Genomic DNA, 27282 nt, shown 5'->3' with positions numbered 1-27282 from the left:
AAATCCTTGCCTAACAGTGCCACGAATGCAGGCACCAACATTGGGCGTTGTGTGGTGCTGGCAAAGACAATGGCTGACTAGGACTTAAGATCAGTTCTACCTTGAAGACAGATTCTTGTTCCTTGGGGTCCAAAGTGCCTTACTGATGGTTCAAGTTGCATCTTGAACGAAGTGAACCTGGATTTCCTTGTCCTGGTCAAAAAGGAACAGCTAACCAAGCAACAGTCTCACACACTGCTCTCACCAAGACAGCAGACTATGGCCATCTGAATGTGGAATAAGACTGTTGCAGGGCAGGCAAGTTTTGAAACTTGACAGCTTTGAATCCACCATTCTAGGCCAAAATGGTGGCATAAAGTGCTGAGGAAAATGGGTCCCCCCCCCCCCCCCCCAAGGTACAATAAATTAGAGGTTTACTCCTTTCAAGATCCCCAACTACAAGAAGTGAATTCTGCTAAAGGTAGTGGGCAGACACTGCTTGTTTCATCTGACTGCCACTGGTGGCAATAGGAAACCGAGGAACAGTTGTGACTGTACTGCTATTTATATCATTGGATAGACTAAAACTAGCATTAGTGGACCAAAGCGTGGCCAAATGCCTCCTTGACTACCAAGAAACACTCTTCCTGTGTGTACAGCACAAGGCAGCAGTCCTCTTGTTAGTCAGTTTTGTATGTTGTCTCTTAAATACAGGAGGTGTTTTGAGAAACTAATCAAGCAGCAAAATATCTAATTTGAGATCAAACAGGCCTCGTCACACAAAATGCTTTGACACCGTACAAGCAGTTGTTTTCACTTGCTAAAAGAGAAAACATGTCAGTCACTTGTCCCATTTAAAAGGAGTCAGTTAACCTGAAATGGTGTTTACACTGTCTACCTGCTGTAATGGAGATATTTAAATAAATCCCATTTCGGGGTAGTCTGGACGGATTTTGTTTTTTTGGGAGTTCACAATCACTCTTGGGCTATGTGGCTCAGGAGAAGAAATTTTTTAATTTTCCACATTCTGTGTCTAGATTTCATGCTAGCTGGAAGATTACATAACCAGATTACGTATTTTACACTTCACCTGATCATTTCAGCCTACAACAGCACTACAGCTGTAATTTGAGGAAAACACATGAATGAAGTCGCAGCAATTCCACTTATTAGGATTACAGAACTTGAAAGACTGAATTTAATAGCATCAAGTCATACTATATTTACATACTAATATATGCCTTTTGTTCAGAGTTTTTCAAATATACTTGTAGGTAATTTTGATCTTACCTTCCTCCTACTGTGTCGTCTTGTGGTTGGGCCCCGGCAGTGTTCCTCTGTGAACGTCGCAGTGACCCCCCTGGATTGTTATTAGGCCGGTTGGACATTGGCACCTCTCTCCTGAAGGGACATACCCTTTCTAGACACTACCATTCACTGTAAGAAAAAAAAAAAAAAAAAAAAAAAAAGTCAATACACTTAGATCAGACACAGAAAAGGATTCCTGAAGATACTGTATTATTAAGTAAGAAAAGTATCTTCATGGAAGGCTTAAGTCTGTTCCAAGTCAAGGGATACTCTAAAAGATAACCAATATACACTGAGCAATAATGAGGTTATTTAGCCAACATGACATTCTATATTAGAGATTTTTCTAGAAAAGAGCATCACAAACTAAATGCTTTTGTGGAAAGACATAGGATATGGACTGTTTACAAGTGCTGTGGGTTTTAAATATATTTAGGGAGAAATCCATTCTTTAGTGGTACCTACCTACACACACTATTAAGTTAACAACTAAACAAGTGTCCAAGAAACTGTACACTTCCTTATGGAGGGAGGTGGCACAGTTGTATTGCTGCCAATTCTTGAGAGAAGGGATGCACAAGATTAAAGTGGAAAAAGAGATGCTTTACAAGTACAGTAGTTGAAAATGTTAAACTTCTGCATACGTGTGAATTACATAAACATATAACCATTCAGCATACGAGACGCAGTCATCAGCCAGAAATTCTTGTTCAAACATCAGATGAAATCTAATCTGTTTTTAAAGTTGTAAGTTCAGTGCTTCCAACAATTGCTAGAAAAAAAAAAAAGTTACCTTAAGATAATCAACTTAAGTAATACTTATTCAAGTAAAATAGGTACATGATGCCTTTATATTTCTTAATCTTGGGAGGCCTACAATATTCCTTTGCCAATGACAAGACCCCATACTGTCCTGCCAATATCCTTGGACAGAAAGGTATTTCGAGATGTATGCTTGCTCAGTTCCTAAGCAGAGAAAGAGGAGTACCTCATATTGTGGCAAGTTATGCTATTTTGTTTTATGTAGGCAGGCTGATCACAGTTCAATTGCTATTTTTATTTATGACTCAATCCATAATTTCAAAAAAATCAAAAAGGGGATTTGCAGGTAAAAAAAACAGCTGCAATGAAGAATACAGCATTACTGAAATGAAAGTAAAAAGAGGACGGGGAACTGGATAAGGTCCAAAGCGTTACAACTTTGAACCACCACTTGGACTGCAGTATCTGTTAAAACAGATATTAAAGCAGTGATAATTTAAGGGGAATTTTTAGCTCACGTTTTGAGAGCTGAAGCATAGCTCAGCACCTAGCGCAGCCACTGAAGTCATTTTAAAAGCTTGTGTTTTCTCATATATTAGTGAGAGGTATTTTGAATAGCAGATATCCAAAACCAGTACTAGAGATTATTAAAAGTAGCATTAGGCGTGTCATTCCAACATTAGTCCTCGTGGACCTGACCTTGACCAGTTAGATTTCTCACGCCTGTTAGATAACACCAATGTTCCCAACGCCTTCACAGGCTTTTGCCATCTCTTCCCTAGGATATCACAACTGCTCACATTGATTTTGCAAGATCTAGATTTCAATGTTGCATTGTAATGTGATCACAATGCTAGACTAGAAGACTAATACTAGACACTCTTGTCTGTTAGTGCAGGTGCAGCATATTGCAGTGTCTCTGTAGAACTCAGACTGGGATTAGCATTAGGCACAGGATGCCTACATTGTTCCCCACCTCACAATATTAGAGATAATCTGCAAGAGAACCACCACACTGGTTTTCCCAGAAGCACCAGCACTACACAGACTGAAGTCAACTAATCTTTCATTTGAAGCATTTGCCAAGTCACAGTAGGTCAACTGTACAATACTCAACTAATGTACAAGTTTCCCTTCAGAAGCATGGCTCTGATGCATTCTCCCTCCTCTGCAAGAAGGGAAAAAAAACAAACAAAACAAACAAACAAAAAAAAAACAACAAACAACCACCCCACAGACCTGAGCTGTTTTTCATGGGAGAGAGATTGTATAAGATTTCCAGCTACATGACTAAATGGTGACAGAATTTCTTCTGGCAGCCTGTGCACTAAAAGTACATTTTGTCCACAGCCATTTTATTAACACTATCTACTTACATAGAGTAAAAATTCTCCCTACCGGGGGGGGGGGGGGGGGGGAATATCAAGTGAAATTAAAATGCATAGAGGCAAGGCTGCTTGACTCTAGATTGCAGGAATCCCAGGCACTAGCAGGTGGTTCTGTTATGTTTTTGCTCAGTGGGTGAGCAAGTATTGCAGTGTTGCCAACTCTGGTGGTCCTGTCTCACCCCAAGAGATGATTCTGGTAGGAGCTAGACTGGAGCCAGTTTTTCAATGACATGAGACGCTCCAACCCAGAGAATTTAGCCTTCTCCATGACTGCTTGTCTGGTTAATCCACCCAGGAGGTGGGGCAATCAAAGCTGCTGTAGGCAGACCTCTTGCGCTCTTCCTACTCACAGCAACCCAAAGCCATTCTCATAGGAGGAGGAGGGGTAAGAAGGGAGCAACATGAACAGGACAGTTTTTCTGCCCCCCATCCCTCCCCCATGCAATATCCAGCCTAGGAACAATGTGCCCCCTGGCCTGGGAGTGGAGTGAGGAACCAAAGAGAGTAGAGGTGAGGTTGGGAGAGTGTGCTGATGACAGTTGGAGCAGAACTGCTGGGGAGCGGACAGGCAGATGCAGGGGCAAGAATGACCATAACCCAATAAGTTTGGGAGAGTGGACAACAATATTTGTCTTACACAGGAGATGTGCAGGGGGAGTTGCAAAAAATTAAAATGCCACCCTCCCTTTCCCACACTAGTCATCTTCGGCTCCCTTCAAAAAAAATCAATCATGATTTTTGATCTCTTGAGGTTTAATACTGGTATTGATTCTTAAAATATGTTGTTGGTAATTTTAATTATGCCCAAGTTTTTTTTTCAGTAGAGCCATCTTTTAGGAGAAGGAACAGCATCAGCAGAAGTGTTTGCTTCCTACCCCTGGGCTAGTATCAAATTCTGAAGCAGAGTTGCTTTCTGGAATCAGGCAGTGGCATTGGCCTAAAGTTCCTGCAAGAAGCAATTGCACTGAAAGTTGTACACGTCCTGGAATGAGATGGCCAGACACGCATGCACACGTAAGTAAAAATAGGGCATGATACTCTCAGCATATATTCTGATTCAGGTCACTAATTACTCCTTCACCACAAGCTGACTTGCAAGCACCCAGATTTCTGCTAGGCAGTGGAACAATGCTGTGGTTGGAACAGGACTCTGGTATCTGTTGCAGGAGGTAACAATTCCTTAAACAGTCCTCTTGCCTTGTCTCTTTCACCAACAGAAACTAATCCAAAAAAGAAAAATAACATTCTACCTCACCCATCTTCTCTCTCGCATATACTGGGACAAAGACAGCTACAACCCCACAGCAAACACCAATGAAAATGTTTTATGTAGGAAGAATTTCAAAAATCAGAGTCAATGTTTTGGCTCTCAAATTGAAAAGGCTGGATGTCACAGAGGAAGAATTCCATTCCAAATAGCTTAGAAGATATGGAACAGGAGAAGGCAATTCAGACCCAGAAAAGTGGAGCTCCACTCTACTTAGAAAGCCTGGGAGGGTAGCTATTTTTTCTTGCAAGCCTCTGCCTATTCCCAATTCTAAAACAATGTTTATCTTCATTCTGTCCCTCACGTTGCTCACTGTACATGGATCCCTAAACCAAATCAGTCCAAAGAGACTCCCACCGTGCAAGTGATATTTACTACCACTGAAGTTCAAATGTGTGCTGATATTTTCATGGTGTGGTGCATTTTTGGAGTTCAGACAAATTAATGGTTTTTAAGATTACTAACTGTAATCCTGTCTCACTGCTTCTAGTTTGCCTCAGAATTTTGTGCAGCTTTGTGACCAACCCCCCTCATTATCCAGCATAGCATATGGGATTTTTCTAAGTAGTTAAGCTCAAATATATATAAACAAAACAAGCATACATATCTAGGGACATTTCTTCCACTGAACTGCTACCATCTCCTATACTTAATAGCTGTTTCAGGATCTCAGGATAGGCTCGTACTCTGAGTTTAGACAGATACAATCTAAGACCTCAGTGTTACTGCTCAAGTGTTATACTCAAGATTTCCTTTTGTTCATGTTATTTTGCCCTGACCCAAAACTATTGTGTTCCCCGTATAATCAGAGACCTTTAGTTGATGAGCAAGTGCAGGAAGCTTTCAAATCAGTTCTTTTAGTCTCCATGATCAACATTTTAGCTACCTCCTCAGGTCTCCAGTTGGAGGATTCAGTAGTTGTGTCTGCTGAAGAGGAGACCTAATTAAGGAGTGCCAAGATTTATTATAGAAGAAGGGGTCCTCCACATCCTTGCACCTGGGAGCCCAGGATTCTATTCCGATTCTCCTAGAGTAGTGGTTTTTAAACTTTTATTCTGGGGACCCAGTTTTAGAAAATTGCCCGTGACCCAACAGAACTGGGGGATGAGGGGTTTAGGGTGTGGGAGGGGAATCAGGGCTCTGGGTGCAGAGGGATGGGTGGGTTTGGGATGCAGGAAGAGGTTCCAGATTGGGGGGCGCCTTAAGGCCCGGGATTGGAGCGTGGACTTACCTCCGGCGGCTCCTAGTCAGCAGTGCAGCGGCAGGCTTCACACTTGTCCTGGTGCTGCACACCACACTGTGCCCCAGAAAGGGCCAGCAGCAGGTCCGGCTCCTATGCAGAGGTGCACGCAAGTGGCTCTGCACAGCTCTCGCCCACAGACACCGCCCCTGCCCAGCTTCCATCGGTGGGAACTGGCCAATGGGAATGCAGAGTCGGTGCTCAGGATGGGGGCAGCGCACGGAGCCCCATGGACCCCCTGCCTCGAAGCCAGACCTGCTGCTGGCCTCTTCCAGGGGGCAGCGCAGTGTTGGAACAGGTAGGCACTAGCCTGCCTTAGCTGGGCAGCACCACTGATGAGACTTAACGTCCCGGTTGGCAGTGCTGACCAGAACTGCTAGGGTCCCTGGGTGCTGAGCAAGGTGACCCAGTACTGGGTCACAACCTGCACTTTGAAACACACTGTCCTAGAATTCCATCATGCAATTTCAGTACTTTTCTTATTCAGAAGTGGTTAGATTCATAAGGAAATCTGAGACCCTTCTCATCCACTGAATTCCTTTATCTTTTCAAGAACAAGCCCCACACAGACAGTACTGTAAGAGTTCTTCCCTTATTTAGATCCCTACAAGGCACAGCTTAGCTTTCTTGTTTATAGCTACTATGACATGAACAAACTTGGTTAAAATTACATTAGCAGGGTGCTGATTTAACATGTAAAGTTATAGACATTACATACATCAAGTGAACTGCTAAGACTGTGTATGTTCAAGTACCCATTATTTGCAACGGAATATTAGGCAAGGTTTCACTGGCTTGCCTTCTTCATACAGAAGAAATATCCAATTGCTGCTTAATGCCAAAGTACTGGTCCATAGCTATTTTGCTTTCACATACAAGATCCTTAACAGTCTTGAACTTGCAAGGACAGTGTCTAATGTTTCAAGCACATCCCACCACATACCTTTTGAAGACATTTAACAAGTCTGGCACCCAAACTGCCCTCCTGCCCCTGGCAGGAGTTGGAACAGTGATTCCCAGGCAATGACATTTCAAGAGGCCAGATACGATAGGAAGGGCGGCAATAAAGGTGCCAAAATATACGCAGGTGAGTTCCAGCAGTTACAGCATGGGACAGAGTCTGGAGACCTGAGCTCTGCTACAACTATCACTCAACCACTGCATGACTTGTCCAATGTGTCAGTTTCCCCATCTGTAAAACGGATTTTAGTACTTATACTGAAGTGTTCCGATATCCCTTGGTAAAAGCATTAAGATCCAGATCCTCAGATGAATTTAGATGCCTAACCCACATTGATCTGTGCCTAAATGCCGAGCATTAGCTGTATTTGCAGCCAGTGGACCATTGCTACTACTAATTTAGTGTGCTTCAGGTGGACTAAAAGAATATCTGCCAAGAATGTGTCTCCAATGACATCTGCTGGGCAAAGATGAGCCTCAGAAGAGCAACTGTGTCTGAACTCTGGCTTTATGCATATCTGTCAGGCAGAACTCGATCTCACCACTGACCTTCCCCCTTAGTCTCTGTCAAAGGTTACCTGCAGTTGGAGCATGAGAAGGAGAACAGTACTACTTTGTTGCTCAACTGCCAGCTAGGTTCTGTTTATGAAAGGCCAGAGAAGATCATGGAGACCATATTTATCATACACATGCCAAAAGCCTTAAAAAAAAAAACAAAAAACAAAAAAAGGCAAAATGGTTAGTAGGGTAGAATAAGCAAACACCAAGTTCTGGATGCAGAGATGGTGGACTCCACATAGTGGTACCATAACATTTCACCAGTACTGCTCCTGGACAAGACCTGGTGTCCATAGGGACCTGACAAACCCAACAATTGCAAGCAGATTAAAGCCTCACTGGTAGTCCCAGCTGGACTACACAAGCAGCTTCTACTTAGTGCTCATGTGTGACCAACAGAACTATGTTAAGCAGAGCCAGCAGACCTCTCCAATTGTCACTCTTGACAAGGGTTGACTCAAGAGCATGATTAGCAATCGGGCCACCTCATTCTGCTGTCAAGTATGTAGTAGGACTATTGCTTACCAGAAGGCCACCTCCTTCAAAGTAACTTCTTTACAAGTTTAGAGAAGGGAGAAAGATTAGTCCCTTTAAACAATTTCACTTTAGGCTATACTAAGCAACAAATGGTTTCCTTTCTCCAGCAGGTGGAAATAAGCCAGTAAGTTTCCTAAATAGGAAGCATGACAAATTGTTTTTCTTTGCTGGTGAAGTGTTTGGGGGATATTCCAGGGTACACCAACATATGTTCAGCCTAGCATAGAAAGAGGGGGATTTCATATCAAGTGATATGCCTTTCCATTCCCAGTTACTGTGCTTAACATAGTGGATGAGCTGTTGTAGCTGGAACTGTTAGAGAAGTATTTCTAACTCCAAGATCATAAGGATATTTTTTTAAAATCCTTAATTAGTTCTACAGTCATAGAAACAGGAGAGCCTATGTCCCGTCAGTCAACGCAATGGCAGACATTCAAACTCCTAGCCACTCAATCTGGCTTATACTCGGCAAAACTGATCCTGAGAAGCTAGCTGAAGCAGACAATACCTTATTAGTGTCAACATGAAAAGGTCATTTTAAAAACAGAAATTGTATGGATTTATTACACAAGCATCTTAATATTGAGTAAGCCTGAAACGCCATGGGCAGACAGACAAAAAAACAAAAGGCCACACATGCTAACTCAGGATAATCAAAGCCCTGTAACATGTCACTATACCAAATTAGTTCTGCAGCTTAAGGCTTACTTTGTTTTTTTGAAATTCTTCAACATTTTGGTTAAAGGAAGGAATTACAAACTTCAACAAGCCACCACCAACTAAACGACAATAGCAAAATATGCAGAGACATCACTACACAATCCACAGTGCTTACAGTATTGTGCATCCAATTTCAGCAACTGAATTGTGTTCCTTTAGATTTCATATGATGCAACACATGTTTTGAAACAGACATTCAAGGCAAGTCCTCCTTTCCAATTTTGCTGCCAAACAGTCAAATTTGACTTGCATTTTTATGGTTAGCTTGCAGTACATTGTTCAACTGATGTGATCAACTAGATATGCGTTCAGATATCAAGGCCTGCTTTAAGACCTCAACTGAATCTTTACTAACGAGAACAAAAAACAAACAAAAAAAAGTTATTAATTTCAGAAAATTTTTTAAACTGAATAACCCTGAAAATGGTATTGTAGGGTTCCACATGCATTATTTCAACACTATCTATGCAAACCAAGTAAAGTAGTCAGCATGGAGGGGGGATGGCAAAGAGAACTGGCATGCCCCATAAACATCCTGTGACAATTAAGCCCCGAGTCCCTTTCAAACAAACAGCCACAAATAACGTCAGCAGATTAAATTATGCCTGACACTTGTGCAATTTTATTGTGTGAAACAGGTCTGCATATATGTAACTGACTGCACATTAACAAATATTTATTATGGTCCATTTTAGAAAAAAGAATATACTCTCAACTGAGGGCTTGTCTTCACGTACAGCTGCACTAGTGTAGCTGTGCGGCTGTAAGGCTTTAGTGAATACACTACTACACAGGAGAGCTTTTCCCCTCAGCGTAGTTAATCCAACTCACCATGAGGCGATAACCATGTCGACGGGAAAAGCTCCCCCATGTAGACAGTGCTAGGTCAATGGGAGTTATAGTGACGTAAGTCACTTGAGGTATGGATTTCTCACACCCCTGAGCCATGTAGCTATACTGATATAGGTCTGTAGTATAGACCTGGCCTCATTCTCTTAGCTGTGCTGGCTCCACAGCAACAGGAGAAAGCAGTATGACAACAACAACAAAAAGTCCACTATTTTAGTCATTAAAGCAAGCAGAAGAGATTATAGGGGAAACATCTTCATAGCTGTCTGGCTTTATAAAAAAAAAATATTCAACCAACCAGTTGAGGTTGCCTCTGTACATGATACCAAGAAATGTTACCATTAAACATTTAGAAATATGGAAGTGAGCAGTAGTTTAGGAAAAAATTTCACAGCACTTGCACTTCATAAAACCTTAGAGGAAAAATGCATGTAAGATTACATATTCTAAAAACCTTATTAACCCATTATATTTGCTTATTACATGGATGCCAGTACATCCTCAATGTTAACTGTTAGAAGGAATCTGTCAATACAGTTAATCTTTTGAGAAAAAAAGTGTAAAAAACAAGGCAAACCTAAAAACTATCAAGTAGTAACTTTTCGCCTTCACTTGGTCTGATACTTCTTAAAAGTAATTTGCTTCCAGAATGAGAAGAAGTTTTTGTGGATGAACACATTTTCCTACCTCCACACAACTTGGATATTGACAAGCAATACCCTTCACCCATTATCCACTACTAAAAAGTGAAAATAATTCCTCATCCTTCTTAAGGACAACATTGGCTTTTCCCAACCCCAGACCCGCAAAAGGAACAACTTCAAAGCCACTTCTCTTCTCCTCCCAACCAAGCAAAGCAGAAACCCTAAAGTTTCAAAAAGTAAGAAGCACAAACAGTTGCATATAGGGATGCAAAGATCAAGGACATGGTCAAAATGACAGGCTAGGAGAATGGTCTATGAAGCAGCATTCTGAATGGATGAGAGGAAAAAATACCTTTGTCAAGGCCAGAGAAAAAGCGATGTTGCAGTAATCAAGATGCAAGATAAGAACCTGGATGAGTTTTAGCTGTGTGGATACACAGGGAAAGCCACATATCTTAGAAGTGTTATGTGGAAAGCATCTGCAAGACATGACTAGATCCTGTTACACAGCTTATGTCTAAGGGGGACACCCTAGAGAGGTCCTAGTCAGAGAGGATACCCAGGTTACTGGCCTGAGCAACAGGTAGTATGGCAATGTCCACAGTGATTGAGAAAGGAGGTAATGAAAAGGGTTTGGCAGAGTGAGGGAGGTTTAAGAGCTCTGTGTTAGCCTGGTTGAGGATAAGTGATTGCTTCAACATTCACATGGATATGTCAGAGAGAATATCTGTTTTTAGTTTGGACAGAAGGAAACAGGTATGGAGTAGAAAGGTATATCTGCAAGTTCTCAGCATAGAGACTGTACTGAATTTGTCTGCAGATGAGATTATCCACGTGTGGAGAGAGCGAGCGAGCGCCCTGCAGAACCCATACACAGAGCTGGGGAAGATAGTGGATTTTCCTATTAACATGCTGAAGGAGCAGTTACAGAGGCCAGAGTACTGAAAGCCAAGGGAGGACAGTTTTAAGACAAGCATGGTCAATGGCTGAAGGCAGCTGACTGATTTATGACTAGTAAGAGATCATTTGAGAGACAGAGACGTGCAAGGGGTAGAAGAGGAACTGCAGACGACAATGCAAACAGTGTAGTTAATGAGTATAGAGATGAAAATGAGAAGGGACATAGTTGGAGAGGCAAGTGATGGTATTTTTAAGACTGAAGCAACTGGACCATATTTGTACTGTGAAGGAAGACCCAGAGGAAAGAGAGGCTAAAGAGAAATGCATGGGAAAGGACAAAAGTGAGTGTGAGGACTACCAGGAGATGGGCCAGGGTCACTGGGACTGAAGTGGTTAAAAGAAGAGAAAGCACAGGACACTTCTGAACTTGACAGAGAAAGAAACAGAGTTGAGGAAGGAGGAAACGTGTCATTTTCTCTTGGAAGAAATCTGAAAAATCCTGTCGTTTGAGGAATTAGTCAAAGGTGCGAGACTATAAGTAGGACTGCAGACAGGGGATTCAATTATGTTGGCAAAAATTAAGGAGGAGAGAACGAACTTGTGATGAGCAAATCAGCCTCGTCAAGAAGTGCTGCAGAGGATCTCTGACAAAAATGAAATTACATACATACATAGTTGGAGTAAGGCTGGGCTGGAAGTTGACAAATTAGACCTTGCAATGGGAGAAAAGAGCAAAAAGGATGAAGCATGGAGAGAAACAACCACCTTATCAGTGGAAGAAATGGAAGAGAAGATAGAGAGGAAAGGGTTAAGAGCAGACAAGTCATCAATACTGATGGCTAGGAAGTCACAGAAAGGCCAAATAAGAGTGCATGGGGGGAGGGGGACACGACACTGATAGGCAATGGTAAAGACCAGGTAGATGATGGTCTTAGGTGGGAGAAAGTGGGAAAATGAAAGAGCAGTGCTTGGTGAAAATAAAGTCAAAGGAATGGCTGACTGGATGAGTGGGAGAGTTAAAGCAGGTAGGAGCAAATCAAAAAATGACAAGGTGAGGGAGAGGAAACATGAGCCACACAGTTGGATGAGTCATCGAACATGGAAGTTGACATCACAGAGGACAAAGATGGTAGCCTGAGGAGAGAAGAGATCAGCAGCTGAAATCAGAGAGGAAGGCTCATAGGAAGTTGGGTGGATGGTAAATAGCAGCACGGAGAAGGAGTGGAAAGAAGAGAGGAGAAAAAGTGGGAAGAGTTGGAAGTAGGGCTGTCAATTAATCATGAGTTAACTCATGCGATTAACTCAAAAATTTTAAAAGATTAAATTAGTTTTAAAAAGATTAATTGCACTGTTAAACCAACAGAATACCAATTGAAATTTTATATTTTTGCATTTTTCCCCCTACATTTGCAAATGTATCGATTTCACTTACAACACAGAATACCAGGTGTACAGTGCTCACTTTATATTACAAATATTTGCACTGTAAAAATTTTACATAAAAGTGTTTCAATTCACCTCATACAAGTACTGTAGTGCAATCTCTTTATCCTGAAAGTGCAACTTACAAATGTAGTTTGTTACATCACTGCACTCAAAACCAAAACAATGTAAAAACTTCAGAGCCTACAAGTCCACTCTGTCCTGATTTCTTGTTCAGCCAATCACTCAGACAAACAAGTTTGTTTATATTTGCAGGAGAGAATGCTGCTCACTTCTTAAGTATAATGTCACCTGAAAGTGAACAGGCATTTGCATGGCACCATTGTAGCCAGAGTCACAAGATATTTACATGCCAGATGCACGTGTCCCTTGATGCTTCAACCACCACTCTAGAGGACATGCGTCCATGCTGACGACAGGTTCTGCTTGACAATGATCCAAAGGAGGGCGGACCAATACATGTTCATTTTCATGATTTGAGTCAGATTCCACCAGCAGAAGGCGGATTTTCTTTTTTGATGTTTTGGGTTCTGTAGCTTCTGCATCCAAGTGTTGCTCTTTTAAGGCTTCTGAAAGCATGCTCCACACCTCATCCCTTTCAGATTTTGGAAAGCACTCCAGATTCTTAAATCTTGGGTTCAGTGCTGTAGCTATTTTTAGAAATTGGTATCTTCTTTGCATTTTATTAAATTTGCAGTGAAAGTTTTCTTGGGGGGGGGGGGTGGACGGACACCAAACACAACATGCTGGGTCATCATCCGAGACGGCTATAACATGAAATATAAAAGGCAGAATGTGGGTTAAACAGAGCAGGAGACATACAATTTTCCTCAGGGAGTTCAGTCACAAATTTAATTAACACGTTATTTTTTAACAAGCATCATCAGCATGGAAGCATGTTCTCTGGAATGATGGTCGAAGCATGAAGAGGCATATGCATTTTTAGTGCATTCGGCAAGTAACTATCTTGTGATGCCAGCTACAACAGTGCCATGCAAATGCCTGCTGTCACTTTCAGGGGACGTAATTAAGAAGTGAGCAGCATTATCTCCCATAAATGTAAACAAACTTGTTTCTCTTAGCAGTTGGCTGAAGAAGTAGGACCGATTGGACTCTCAGGGTCTACAGTTTTAAGTTTATTTTTGAATGCAGGTTTTTTGTACATAATTCTACATTTGTAAGTTCAACTTTCATGATAAAGAGATTGCACTACAGTACTTGTATGAGGTGAATTGAAAAACTTATTTATAATTTTTACACTGCAAATATTTGTAATAAAAATATAAAGTGAGCACTGTACACCTTGTATTCTGTGTTGTAATTTAAATCAATATTTGAAAATGTAGAAAACATCCAAAAATATTTAAATAAATGGTGTTCTACAGTCTAACAGCACAATTAATTTTTTTAATCACTTGACAGCCCTAGTTGGAAGCAGAAAGAAAAGGAGAGAGGACAACCTCCTCCTCCCACCCCACCCCACCCACCAGTCCGATCTAAAGCACAGAGAATACACACACAGTTTTATGCTGCTGTTTGGACCACATTGCAGCAGAAAGGTCTTCACCCTACCTTAAAAAAAAAAAAAAAAAAAAAAAGGAGGAAGAGCAGAAATCATGCACTCATATACAAATGAAGATTAAGTATAAGACAAACTTGTGGTACTTCAGTATCTGAAATTATGTTCTCACTTAGTTTAAAATTACACATTTATTTACAAGATTAGACTCGTTGCCACATCTATCCCTGATTTACGGAGATTCCAACACAAGAAAGAAGGTGGCATTTGTAAGAAACAAATCCTTGAAAGAGTTATTTAAGCATCCTTAAACTAATACAACTAGCTTATGAAAGGGTGGAGTTTTACCAGGACACCTTCTGACCTGGATTGACTGGGAGGAGTTTCCTGTTTGCTAGCACTAACTTTTCATACTGTTTTCAACAGCAAATTGAATATATTGACATTGAAGAAACATCTGCTATAACCTCTAAAGTCTTTCAACTCTTTTAGATAGTGCGCTAATATGAATTCCCTTATACATATTCCTACACCAGAACTAGTTATCTGTATAAGAGTAGTTTATACTTCGGAAATATTTCTACTAGTTATTTCAACACAAACCATCCCACAATCAGTAAACATGCCAAGTCCAGAATAAAATTTCAAAGCTACTAAAAGCACAATAACCTAAATATTTAATCAACTAATATTCAGTAGAATTGGAACTTGTTCTTTTCCACTCATTCAGATATTTTGCATCTGCAAATTAAAATGCAACAGTCAAGCTTCAGACAACAATGCTCACAAGCATTCAAGCCATCTCAGTAGTATGAAAGTGTTTTTACAAAAGAGGAATAATACACTCTAAACTTTGAGTCTAGAAGCTAAGCCAGTAGCGTTTAGTTTACTTTTCCTGCCTTAAACTGCAGAGAACCAACTTGACTTAAGGAAAGTAGTACCGTCCCATGCAGACATGTGACCTAGGAAAATTCTTCTGCAGATCAGGTCCACTTGCAGCTGAGTAAGATAGAATTTTTTGTATTTGAACCTTGCTGTTCCCTGCTAGGAAGCTGCTAGATGCAGGAGCAGAGACATAAGCAGACATTTATGCTCTAAAACAAAAAATATACTAGGTAATTTCAGAGTTCCAATAACGCTTCCACCAATTCAACTGAACTGAGAGTTAGCAGCAGTGGAAATCCTAGTGTAGATGTTTCTAGGCCATTTTTTCGTCTCCATGTAAGCTAAAACGTGCTTGAAGTAAGCAGTCATCTCTGCTCTCAAGAGATGCAAATCAAGCATTCTGCAAGCAGCAGCACCTTCTGTCCAGGGCTTTGGTATTCCTTCTCATAGCCAACAATAATAGAGTTGGAAGCCAAAAACGTATGCATACTCAAAGGAAGAGCAAAAAAGAAAGGGTGGTGAGGACACTAGCCTTTTACCTCCCTTTAGTAGTCAAAAGAGCTACAACAGCAGCAACCTGTGTCTCTCTCTCTCTCCTCCCCTCCCCCCGCCCCCGCATCAACCAAGAAATGAGAGGATAAAGTATGTTGGTTTCATACCAAGAAACTGTTTAGTAGTTCCACTGCTGCACCCCTTTTCCCTTCATTTCTATTGCTGCCCTGCCTAGCCAACAGAAGTAATAAGTAAGTGACAGTTTCTCAAGCCCTACCTTCTGGTTTGAAGTTGTCATTCAGTATCTTTATTGATTGGTTTGTAACCAATGGGTTACTCCTCTCAGAGGAAGCAAATCATGGCTTAGTATTTTGGCACCCTTCTCACATTGCGGTTTGCTTCTTCCATATTCTATTCAGAAAAAGATTAGAGGCTCAACAAAAAAGTACACTTGAGTCAGATAACCCTATGGCTCTGACCTCGGACATTGAGGTCAACTTGTTTAAAATAATCGTGTTCAGATAAGCTAAGCTATCAATCAAGAACATTAAAGATCAGTGCTCTGCCAGACTCTTCAAAAGGGTCTAGACATTTCTTCCATGCACATCAACTAGAGTCCCCGCAGTAGATCCCTATCTAACCCCATATTTTCCACAAAAAAGCATTGAGAGCCCATTAGACTAAAAGCAACTCTTCTCTGGGCCTTTTCCAGACCCCATAAAAATCCTAGTTTCATCCCATTACAACCCAACTCCAAACTTCTTCAGAGCCATAAGCTCAGTTCACCACTATTTGTATTTACATTCCCTATTTCGTGGCATCAAGAACAGTGCATATGTAGCCTTTACATTATTGGCCACTACATCTGTGATAAATGAATGGGGGGGGCTCCTTTTATGGACACCCAGCCAGCCAGCCACAAAATCCCTGTTAGTAGCTGTTTTCTACTTGCTTTACCTGTAAAGGGTTAAAAAGTCCACAGGTAAAAAGAAGGGAGCGGGAAGCTGACCAAAAGAGCCAATGGGAAGGCTAGAACTTTTTGAAATTGGGAACAAAGACTTCCCCTTTGTCTGTCTGTGTTGTTCTCCTGGAGAGCAGAGACAGAGCTAGAACTATGCTGTAAGAATAGTATGGGCCAGGTATGAAAATCATCAGATCTTACCTAGAAGCTACTCATTTGAAACCCCAGATATGTAAGTAGATCAGGAAATGTCTAGGAAGATGCGATTAGGTTTCTCTTATTTCTTTATGGCTTGTGGTCTCCTCTGCGCTAACCCCAGGTGCTTTTGTTTTGCTTGTAACCTTCAAGCTGGACCTCAAGAAAGCTATTCTTTATTCTTCATTTTTGTATTTGCTCTTTTTAAATCTAGCAATAGCCTGAGGTTTCATATTTATTTATTCCCCCTTTTAAAAAAAAAAAAGTTACCTTTTTTTAAGAACAGGATTGGAGTTTTGTATCTTGAGAGGTTTGTGCACATGCTTAATTAGCTGATGGCAACAGCTGATTTCCTTTGTTCCTTCTCCCCCTTCTCCCCTGCCCAGGAAGAGCTGAGAGGAGATGAAAGGGCTCCTGGGTACCCCACAGGAAGGAATTCCCAAGTGCACCTTCTTGAGTTCTCAAAGGGGTTTTTGCACTTGGGTGGTGGCAGCATCTACCCATCCAAAGGTCAGAGAGAAGCTGTGACCTTGGAGTTTAATACAAGCCTGGAGTGGCCAGTATTAGTTTTTAGAATCCTTGTGGGCCTCCCACCTTCTGTACTCGAACTACCAGAGTGGGGCATCAGCCTTGACAATATCAGTGTTTTATTAGTGATATACAAATCATATGACATTCTGTTTGTTCAAGTTCAGTTCAGATTGGTAGGGGCCAACACACACCAGCTAATGCTGGTTTGGTGAGCTACAAAGTGAGATCAGCCCAGCTCTTAAGATTAATCCACATAATGCCCCACTACAGTTGCTCCCTGTCTGAAGCCAATGGCTAAATGGACATATTGAATGAACTACATTCTTTCACCTTGAGGTTGTCACTCCATATCAGAATGAAGATATGTCAGTGGAGCTGGTAAAGCTTGCACTAGCAGTCTTTGGAAAATTTATTCAGTAGCTAGAGAAAGGACTGCTCAGTGGCCCTTGAGACACTGTGTATGAAATGGTGTGTGTGTATGTTTATTCTTGTCAAAGTCTAAAGCACATCATTTTGCAGTAGCATGTAGCACTGCCTCAGCCAGGTTTGGACCCATTGTTCTAAGTCCTGTACAAATATTGTGTTCTACACTGTTGTGCCCCGAAGAACTTTCAATCTTAAAAGAAATGTGTAGATGAGAGAAATAAGTGAACAGTTCTTAGGAGCAGTAATCAACTCACCTCACACCACGTAGCTATCAGGTTTTAGTTCACTGACAAGGTGAGTTTTGAGAAAGGATTTAGAGGCTAAAAGGACTTCACGGATTTGGACTGGAAGCTTTTTCATCTCATAAGGGGCAGCACAGGAGAAATACTTGTTGGTGAAGTAGACAAACTACCAATGATTCTAGCTTCGTTCACTTAAGTGAAGGAAGGAGTTGATTGAACTAAGTTAAGGTAGATAGGTAAGGCAGGGAAGAGTTGTTAAGGGTTTTGAAAATAAGGATCAGTTTGATACAGCAGAAGAGCCAATGAAGGGATTTAGAAGGATAATCTAGTCAGGCAGCCTGAAGATTATTTTAGCAGCATTCTAAATGAACTTGAGGGGAGAAGTTTAGTGGCAACTACAATAATCAAGGTGCAAGATGATCAGGGTTTGGACAAGAGTTTCGACAGCACAGGGACAGAGAAATGGTCAGATCTTACAGATGCTATGCAGTAAGAAGCAATAAGTATTAGACATGATCTGGATGTGTGGGTCAAGATTGACTCTGCCCCATGGTGAAATCAAGATTACCAGCTTGAGCAATAGGAAGAATGGAGGAGTCATGTACCCATGAAAGAAGGGGAGGGAAAAGGAAATCGGGAGCTCTTTTTTGCCAAGTTAAATTTCAGCTGGTGACAGTTTATTCATGGGAATATGCTACAAAGATAGGAAGGTTTCATTTTTGCTCATTTTTTTTAAATTAGAACCCAATATCCATCCATACACTCTAGGAGCTCTTGACATAACTTAATGATGGGAATTTTGTTGTGCCTTAGGAGTGAAGTGCATCAACTCCAATTTATGGAAAGATAAGACTGACTTAGGTTTTTTATAACCTGGTACACATTTTCAAAAAATAAAAACCAACAAACTGCCTGATAAGAGTTAGATTTCTGCACCTCCTATATACCATTTGGAACATATTTTGGACAGTTCAATTGGGCTTGACAGGGTGGGCAAACTTTTTGGCCCAAGGGCCACATTGCGGTGCAAAACTATATGGAGGGCTGGGTAGGGAAGGCTGTGCCTCCCCAAACAGCCTGGCCCCCACCCCCTATCCAACCCCCTCCCACTTCCTGTCCCTTGACTGCCTCCCTCAGAACTCCCCACTGATCCAAGCTTGCCCCCTGCTCCTTGTCCCCTGACCATCCCCTCCTGGGACCCCCACCTCCTGTCCAACCCTCCTGCTCCTTGTCCCCTGACTGCCCCCTCCTGGGACCCCTGCCCCATCCAAACCCCCTCTGCTCCCTGTCCCAACTGCCCCACCCAACCACCCCGTTCCCCATCCCCGACCGACTGCCCCCCAAACCTCCACCCCCTGCTCCGTCCCCTGACTGCCCCCCTGGGGCCCCCAGCCCCTTATCCAACCCCCTGGCCCCCTTACCATGCCACTCAAAGCAGCATGTCTGGCAGCTGTGCTGCCCGGCAGGAGCCAGACACACTGCTGCCCTGCCCTGCAGGAACTCACAGCCCAGCCACTCAGAGCGCTGTGCCTACGGGGGAGGGGCTGAGGGCTAGCCTCCCCAGCCAGGAGCCAGGCCCTATAGGCTGGATGTGGCCTGTAGTTTGCCCACCTCTGGTCTATGCTAACTGGCAACAGTGCACCAACAGTGAACTCTGGCACCTTCCAGGGCTGTTGCCTGCTGACACTTCCTTTCCTGACAGCACCATACCTAGAAGATTGGCAGTGGGCTATGCTTATGATTTTTAGATCCAAATATTATAAGAATACAACCAAGGCTTATTAATTTAGTACAATTTACAAACTTGCCTCCAATTAAACCTAATTATTGTTCCTGCTGAGAAGCAGAAATCCAATTAACAGGTAAAGTTTCTTTTTCTGTCCTCTTACTACACTAGTCAAGATTGGAGGATAAAAACAACAACAATTTCAATATTAGAAAGTTGCAACAGATTTCTTGTTATGGCTAAGGGAGAAATTCTACTCTAGTACTACTCACTTTAGAAACCAAATTCCACAAGTATTCTCTCTCAAAAAAGGTGAGTTAGATACCACTACTTTACAGACATTCCTGCAGATACATCTTCCAGGAAGGAAGCCAATGTCTTGGCAGAATACTTAACCTCACACTCCACAGAACTTTCCATTTACTTAATCAACCTCTTGTATATATTTCTTAAACAATTTCAGCTAGAGTAGTTTTAGTGTATACTACCTCCATGGAGCAAGCAGACAGATTCAGCTGTCAATGGACTTTTCTGACATCTAAAAGTATTATTGCCTGAATTTAAAGAAAAAAGTTGTACCAAAGACTAGAATGAACAAGTCCTGATTAGACCAACAATATCACTATTGGATATTGAGACCTATTAGGACATTATCGAAGACATCAAGAAGTTGAGGCAGGAATAGAAGTAGCACTAACATACGAATCTGGCAGAAAGCATGCAGCTCTCTCAGACAGTATAATGACCAAGTTACAGAACCTCCCAGTAAAAGAACTGGGACATTAAAATCAAAGATGAGGGCAAGAGGAGCTTCATATTACCAACAAAGGACCATGCTAATGGACAAGAGGAGGAAAAGCATTTAAAAACAGACCCAATCTGCACAGCTATTCCAGAAGAATTAGAGACAACTCACTCAACCAACTTTCGATAACTTCCTTTTATATATGCCAAAAAAAAAAATTCCAGCCCATTCCATCAGACTCCATAGACCTCAGATATCCTTTTAATATTGTTTTTATAGGGCAATACGCCCAGTCTCCTGAAACACAATTTCTAACTTGAGTTCCCTTTAAAATGCTCATTTGAGCACTGAGAGCCCAGGTGACCTATAGTCAAGGAGATTGGGGTCTTGGAGACAGACAGGAGGGATGAGATCTGTCAGCAGCAAGAAGGTCAAACCAAGGCTTTATAGAAAGGCCTGGGTACTCTGCAGCAACCTGAACATGAATTCTACTGTAAGGCTGCTTCATTTAATTTTTTTAGAGTTATGAGTTTAACTATGAAACTGAACACAATCAGAACTATGAACAGTCCCCTTCCCCAAGTTATTTAGTATTGAATTCCATTTATTTTATGCAGTTCTCCCAGTTCTAGTTTGACATGCTGAAGATTCATATGAACTGTGCATCATATAAGTTGTCAGGGTCAAGACTGAAGGTTTGGATAGTTAAGCAGTAGACAAATGGAGCTTTTGGCATCTGAGAACATGTAGAAGGCAGTTCAGGACTATGGGATGAGAATACTAGCTGCTTTTTTCTGCTAACATTATTTAGCAAATTAGTTATGTTTAGGTTTCAAGTTACTTTTCGTCACCCATATCAACAAGGCAGTTCACCATCTTCACAGCTATTGTTTCATGGTATCTGCACACTTGAAGACCGCACTGTATCAGTTTACATGGTTCATATTTTCAAGTTTCTAACCCATATGGCTGTGAAAATAAACAGTTTTCAAAAATGGACTTTGAGGCTCAGTTTTGCAGCAAAGGCTGTGTTGTGATCATGGAATGAATACCTGTGTCCCTGCCTCAGTCTTAATTATTCTAAGAAACTCAAAACAGGAAATGAAGTATGGAACCCATTCCTCAGCAGAGAGTATCCAAAAAGACATCCTCTGGTTCTATAAAGTGTCTGCAGAACACACAAAACAGAGTGCAGTCTACGACAATTAATTTAAGTAAGATGTGGTATCGTGGATATTTTTGCCACCTCCAGGAATACTCTTAAGTTTTGAGATATGCATGTAACTGACCTGGCACCTACTAGTTCATTCAGACTTACTAGTCCCACACCGGCCCTTGCTAAGCCCATCTATGCAATCCGTTCAGTAGAGGGAAAAATTGCGATATATTGTGCTCAACGCCTGCCACTTAGGTAGCTGACTACTTAAATCATTGTGGATATCTCAGTGAAAGCTTCTGCTCAGTACAGAACAGTAGTCAATATGAACAAGACGTTAGGATTGCATGAGAGAGATAATATAATGCCTTTATAAACACTGAAGGGATGCATATGCCTTTAAAACTGTTCTAGTTTGGTTACCGCACTGCAGAAATAGGAACTAGAGAGATGTACAAGAAAGAAATAGGAACACTTTTGGTGTAGGTTTTGGAATTTCTGCATCAGTTAATATCTTTGTTGTTGCAGGGGCATTAAACCAATGATATCGGCAAGAAGAGGATCATATTACCAACAGAGGACCATGCTGAGGGACAAGAGGAGGAAAGCCATTTAAGAACAGATCCAATCAGAGAAGGGGCCAGTCAGAAGAGATGTGAATATTAAATAATTCTATAAATGTTTTACTCTGGCTGACAGTCATCAGCCAAAATACAGGAATTTCATAATACAGGGTTTTGAAAAAGTGTCTCATTAGTATGATCAATACATCCAAGAAGTGCAAGGACTGTACACTCCCCATTTCCCCCCAAACTGTACAGTTACTCATCTCTGAAGCTCAGACTGGCTAAGAAATCCATTTCAGTACTGTTATATAATTTACAGTCCTCCATCCCCACCCAGCACTAGCAGGCAATTGAAATTCTCATTTGTGTAGCACGGATATACATCACATCATTCAGGAGAATGAAGCCAAAAAAATTTAAAAAAAAAAAAAAAATATGACCTAGGTTGAGAGATTAAGGATACAATTCTGTCACTGAGGTAACAGATTCTGTGACTTTCTGGGACCTCTGCGACTTCTTCCAGGCAGGGCTAAAGCAACTGTCAGCCCCAGGGCTGCTGCAGCAGTGGCCCCAGGGCTGAAGCAGCGGCAAGGGTTAGGTCAGCCCCACTAGGGCCACAGCAGTGATGAACCCCAGGGCCACCAGAGCAGCAGCTGGGATTGGGTCAGCCCCATGGGGCTGGAGCAGCTGCCAGAGGGCATCCCCCAGCAGCGTTCTGTTAGTTGTCCCCACCAGGATATTTTTTACTAAAAGTCAGGACAGGCCATGGACTTTTGTTTATTGCCCATGACCCATCAACTTTTTTTTAGTAAAAATACCTGTGACAGAATCTTAACCTTAGAGAGTATGCACATAACTCAATCACAGTTCAGAGATTTTTGCTAGATTAGTATGGCCCCACAGCAACAGTAATTTAGAGAGCAGAATATGTAAATTTATGCTAAAGGACAGCAACTCTCCACCTACAGTACAAAGAGTAGTTGAGGATGGATGATTTGTCATAGACACTTTAAGTCCCAAAAAGCCTCCTTGCTCCCCACTGTCCACACAGGATTTCCTTTGTTTACTGACACCCTGTGCCAGATGTAAAGAGAAGGTCAAATTCTAGTACAGAGGGTGAAAAACAAAGGCTGAATCAGAATTTCTCCAAGCCTATGCTGAGGCTATATTTTAGGCCAAGAGAACCTTCCTATCAGCTTCTATTGAAGATATCAAATCCCACTTTAAGGGTAGTGAACCACTTCAGTGTCAAGGGCCTACAACCTACCACAGAACTCAACCCAAGCACTCTGAAGGAAAAATCATCCTACTTTGCGGAGATCACACACACATTTGGAAAAAAGTCATCTTGACTAGCACAGATCTGCTCCTCCATGCCAGCCAATGAACACCCAGCCTGCATTCCCAAAATACTGACACCCTAGATAGGTCTTGGATAGACCTATGAATCCAACCCATGCCATTCCTAGTTGGTGAATGGGTCATGAACAGAAGACCCCATTCAGGGAAGAAATCTTCCCCTTCAAAAACACACACTAATTCAATAGTGAAGAAATTCACCCTGGATCCATCATTTTAATTAACTACTGTCCAGGATCAAACCTCTGAGCTTGCTCATATATTGAAGGAGTTAGCCAAAAGACTAAGTACAAGCTCATCAGTTTTTCACAAAATGCTGCTGTCCACCAAAGAGGAGTAGTAGGGATTATGGGAAAATATGCTAAAATACTTAAATCCACCCTTCAGAGATGCACCCAAAGAGGAGTAATCAGAAACTATACCTCTGCCACTTGACCCCTCACCTGTAAAGTCCCACGTGGATCAATTCTCTTTCCAGTCCTATTCAACATGTACATGCAGCTGCTAGTCTTACCATAGACTCGAGTGCCAGCAATATGCAGATAACATGGATTTACTCATCCATCCCCATGTACAATTATTACACTCAAACAGTTAATACCTTAAGGTTCCAAAGTCAAGCGCTGAAAAGTTAGGAAATTCCAGAATTAAGGCTGCCTATGAAGCCTTAATTCCACCCCTTTGTGTGTAGGCATTATGAAACAGTCTTCAATTACTTGTTCATATACTGCCCCCTTATCCCCCGAGGATCCCTACCTCAATGCACAGAATGGACCCAGAATGGGAGGAATGAGAGTTGTGTAGCGAAAGGCTTAGTTGCCAGAGCCCTGCTTCATTTGTTGCAAAAAGTTGGAAGGTGTATAGCTCTTATATAATGCTTTTCATTTGTGGCTCAAAAAGAGCTTTACCAAAGAGGCCAGTATCATCATCATCTCCCTTTTACATATGGGGAAACTGAAGCAGAGGAAAATGAAGAATGCACATTGTATTACATGACTAGTCTAGCATCCCATAGGAACTCTGTGGCAGAGGCAGAGATAGAATCTAGTTCTTCAGGGTGGCATTCAACTACCTTAACCAGAACCATCCTCTCTTCCTGCAATCACCTGCCTCATCTCTCTTCCAAGAGAGATAGTGTGACCTAGTGGATAGACTAGATTAAGTCAGGATATGTGGGTTCTGTTCCTGGCTCTGCCACTGACCAGCTGTGTGCCACTGGGCAACTCACGTCTCTTGGTGCCTCTGTTTCCCCATCTGCCTTGCTGATTTAGGAAGAATGACAGAGTTAAAAAAAATCTAGCTCATACCTATGGCTTCTTATTGCTAGAAGTTACAGAAAAGACAAGATGGTGCCTATGAGTTACTACAAAAATAGTGCCATGAGACAAGTTTCTTACACTAAGCTATTTTGTCCATGAAATAGCATCCCTCTATTTAAAACTACTAAATAAAATGGAGTAGCATTGGAAAATTAAAACATAGTAAAGGGAGGGAATATGCCAACCTTGAAGAGGAGTGTCTGAAGTACCTGGTCTAGATTTTGACCATGGTCTCCAAGGAAAACTATGTGAAGCCTGATGTTTATACCACCAGACCATCCTCTCCAACAGGACCTGAAAGCATCATTGCTACTGTGGGTACCAATTGTGACTTTCAAGTTAGCTTCTCAAGAAAAATATTTAAAACACTCCCCTACCCTACTTGACCCTTCTTATAAAAAGATCCTCCCATCCTCTCTGGGTTGCGTAAAAAGCAGTAAAGCTAAGATAGAGGAGCTGCTCCAAAACACACTGTTTTTCCAATCTGCAGGTGATCAGAAAACAGCAATTTTTCACAGAACTGATCACCCCTAATCAATCTTCTCAGTGCTCCAGTGAGTTAATATCCATTTTCTTTGTGAAGAGGAAGGAGGTTATGTGACTTACCCAAAGTCACACAGCAAATAACTATCAGACTGATAGTTTAACCTAAACCACTACTGCAAATCTGGCAAGTCAGACAGCCTCTGTGCAATATGGGCCTGATACCACACCATTTCACAACACATTATCTGAGAGAGATGACACATGTAATCACAACTGCCCCATTTTTAAAAGGCAGCATAATTAAACATTTACAGCAGCTTGAGAATCACAGATCTGGGCCTGTTTCCAATTTTGTCATAGGCATGCAACCAAAGGCACTGAAACTAAGTGCCTCAACTGCCCTATCAGTAAAGTGGGGACCATACATCAGTTTACTCCACAAGCTGGTGTGTGGTTTCACTAAATAAGTGTGAAAGGGTAGAAAATTAAGGGCAGTTGTTGGAATAGAGGTGGACAAAACTCTGGCCCCCTAGCCCTGTTCACATTCTCCTAGGCCAGCGCTCATGAAGTGTGTAGGGTCAACATCTTCAATAGCCTCATGGAAGCATGATGATCCATAACTACATGAGTACTGTTTGTAAACTACTACTGTATTTAGCGGAGGGGGGGGGGGTGTTTGTTGTTGTTTTTTAAAAAAAGGACAAAGATTTCTCAGACCAACTATTTGTGCTCTTCACTGATTTTTTTTCCCCACCCACCTGTTTCAGTTTCTCAGCTGGAAACAAGTAGACCACAGGACCCACCAAGGCTATGTCTGCACTACTGCGGTAAGTCGACCTACGCTACACAACTCCAACTATGTTAACAACATACCTGGAGTTGACATTATCTTAGGCTGAGTTACTGCAGGGCCTACACTGCACGGGGAAGGTGCGTGGGGTGTCGACAGCAGAAACTCTCCTGTTGACTTACCTTATTCTTGTCGGGGGTAGAGTACAGGGGTTGACAGACAAGAGATTTGCTGTCAATTTGGAGGGTCTTCACTAGACCCGCTAAATCGAACACTCATAGATCAATCTCAGAGTGTTGATCCTGCCAGTAGTGTAGACATAGCCCAAGTGTTTCCAAAATGCACTCCCCAAGTGCTCAGTAAGCCAGAGGTCTACAATCTAGAGTTAAGGAACCTGTAGCCTAAGCTAAAAAGCATTGTGGTTGGATGTTCAATAGCAGCAGCATGAGGAGGATCCCCTTACTAGACTTGATGTTTCCCAGAAACAGCTGGAAATGGGTGCTGTCCCATTTGAGTAATTTGGGGGACTAAGGAAGTTGTGTGTAAAAGAGTCATGCATAGTACATAGTACTCCAAATATAAATAATGCTGTGAAGTTGTACAAGATTTGCTGTGCATGGCTGAAGTGAATTTTTTAGTAGGCCAAACATTCAAGACATTGGTCAGTGAGGGCTATTCCCAAACATACTTCAATTTTCTAGCTCTTACTATTTTTAAACAGCAAGACTGACAGAAGGTTGAGCTTTTAAAAAAAAAAAAAAAAAAAAAAAAAGTACCTATGAGAAGCCAGCGCTCAAAAATTTCAACTTGAAAAAGCGATGCTTCAGAAAGTTATGACTCCTTGAAGACAGGTGGTTAGGATAGGAACACTTAGAGTACTCCTTATAGTTAAGGTTGCTTAACACCCTCACTGAGCTAAAGCTTATGTGAAGAAACTTGAATTCATTAACATTTATGATGAATGCAGTGATCCTTGGATAGAAGTATTAATATTTAGAACAGTACTGAGTAGGGTGGATAAAAATCTATTTTCTTTTAAGTCAAGGGATTTTTTTAATCTAAATATAATTTATTTATTTTTTAAATAAATGTACGTTTAGGCCTTAACATAGGATATCGTTTTCCAATTTAATCTGTTAATGTCATTTAGTAGAAGTACAAAACATTCTGAAGTGTATGGCAGCAAACCACTAAATTGGTGAAAGTCACAGGCTAAGCTCCTGGAACCAATCTACTGAAGTGCTAAACCAGCATTTGACAGCATTGGCCTCTTCTGCAGGTGCCGAGATATTTTCTTAGTTTTCATTTTTTGAACAAGTCATTGAACTG

The 27282-nt window shown here is 41.6% G+C and overlaps 1 protein-coding gene across 4 annotated transcripts in view; it reads right to left on the bottom strand.

Annotated features, from left to right (window-relative positions):
* The window catches only part of TRIP12 (thyroid hormone receptor interactor 12), a 158763-nt gene that overhangs the window by 117736 nt on the left and 13745 nt on the right, over positions 1-27282 (bottom strand). For all 4 annotated transcript variants that reach the window (XM_074963855.1, XM_074963856.1, XM_074963857.1 and 1 more), the window contains exon 2: positions 1270-1416. In XM_074963855.1, coding sequence (XP_074819956.1) covers positions 1270-1367 — 98 coding nt within the window. In that variant the 5' untranslated portion in view covers positions 1368-1416. The remainder of the gene's footprint in view (positions 1-1269; positions 1417-27282) is intronic.

The sequence above is a fragment of the Natator depressus genome, chromosome 9 (genome assembly GCF_965152275.1).
Source record: "Natator depressus isolate rNatDep1 chromosome 9, rNatDep2.hap1, whole genome shotgun sequence".
Taxonomy (NCBI): Eukaryota; Metazoa; Chordata; order Testudines; family Cheloniidae; genus Natator; species Natator depressus.
The sequence above is the reverse complement of the archived record's forward strand: the minus strand, read 5'-3'. Positions and strand labels throughout refer to the sequence as shown.